The following is a 1522-nucleotide window of genomic DNA, read 5'->3' as shown; positions in this document are numbered from 1 at the left end:
TCATTTCACATAGATATTTCAACATGAAATAAATCAATTAGACATTTTACGAAAGTTTTAGCACATACTAGCTTAATCCCAACTTCTTCCCCGCTCTGTATATTAACACCTGCACCAAATCAAATCCACCAAAAAATTACACAAAAACCCAAAAACTAAAAAAAATTAACAAAAACACAAAATCTCTACATACCGAGATAGATCTCGCCAAAAGATCCGCTACCGATCTTTCTCCCAAGCTTGAACTTTCCGCCAATAACATGCTCCATGGTGAAGCAATCCCACAATCAACAATTCAAGATCTCAACACACAAATTGATTACAGATCAAGATCAATAGCCCCAATTTTCTTGAACTCGTCCTCCGCCGCCCAATCCAAATCCCTCCAAACCCTAGTTTAACCTGCATTACCCAATCTCGCCGATTCAAGACCTCATAGTCGAATCAAGATCCGAAACCGATGAAGCCGATGAGATCTAGTATTATCCCCAAACCCGACCACAATCGTCCTCCTCAGGACCGATCAAAACCCTAGAAATCAATTTCCGCAACGGAGTCAGAGTGAATTGAAGCGCGTCGGCGATCGGGACGGAGATTTTACTACCGAAATTCGAAATAAAATTATGAATTTTGAGGGGAAAATCCCCACAAAATTTTAGGGAAATTTGTCCGAGCGACGGACAGAACGGAGGAGACGATGTGGGAGAAAACGAGGAGAGAGATGATAATGGAGAAAAAGCTGGGGGAAGATTTTTTTTTAGTAATTAAATATTCTTTTGCCTTTAATTATAGGGTCTTTTTCGCTCATATGCACCCCCAACACTTATCCTTATTTGCAAATATATCCTCCGCCAGGTTATCTATTAACATATGATAATTACCTGTAAGGCTGTAATTCACTTTTATCTCCTTCACTGGGTTATCTATTGACTTATGATTCATAATCACTTTCTAAACATGTTCTTGCAAGGGGTAGTAACCTAGAACTTAAAATTTGAATTTGGATAATCTGTAGGATAAATCTTTAAGGTGTTAGTCATATAGAACTAAAACTAGAACAAAATTTTACAGTGTTAGTCAAGTAGAACTCTAAATAAAACTAGAATTGGGATAATGTTACAAAATTATCCCACTTTTTTTATTTTTCTATACAAAAATGAGAGTTTTAGTCTCTCAAATTATTCCAAAATTTAGCTTGGAACTAGATGGTAAAAAACTAGAACTCATATTTATTTTGTTATTTTTTATTTTTTATATTTTTTTTCTTTACTTCTTAAAACTAGAACTCATATTTATTTTGTTATTTTTTATTTTTTATATTTTTTTTCTTTACTTCTTTCCTATTATGGTTATCACCATCATTAGACCATCATTATAATAATACTTATTAATATCTTAATAGTCTAATCAAAAGTTATTTAATAGTAAGCAATTATCAATTAATAATAGTTAGTTTAAAATACATAAATAGTATTTATATCTTCAAAATGAATAAATATATATTTCATGATTATAAAAATTT

At 32.3% G+C, this 1522-nt stretch overlaps 1 protein-coding gene across 2 annotated transcripts in view; it reads right to left on the bottom strand.

The window, feature by feature from the left end:
- The window catches only part of LOC109825440 (casein kinase 1-like), an 8533-nt gene extending 7778 nt beyond the window's left edge, over positions 1-755 (bottom strand). For both annotated transcript variants that reach the window (XM_020392297.1, XM_020392304.1), the window contains exons 1-2: positions 194-755; positions 69-109 (exon numbers count right to left, since the gene is read on the bottom strand). In XM_020392297.1, the coding sequence (XP_020247886.1) occupies positions 69-109; positions 194-269 (117 nt within the window). In that variant the 5' untranslated portion in view covers positions 270-755. The remainder of the gene's footprint in view (positions 1-68; positions 110-193) is intronic.

The sequence above is a fragment of the Asparagus officinalis genome, chromosome 1 (assembly GCF_001876935.1).
Source record: "Asparagus officinalis chromosome 1, Aspof.V1, whole genome shotgun sequence".
Taxonomy (NCBI): Eukaryota; Viridiplantae; Streptophyta; class Magnoliopsida; order Asparagales; family Asparagaceae; genus Asparagus; species Asparagus officinalis.
The sequence above is the reverse complement of the archived record's forward strand: the minus strand, read 5'-3'. Positions and strand labels throughout refer to the sequence as shown.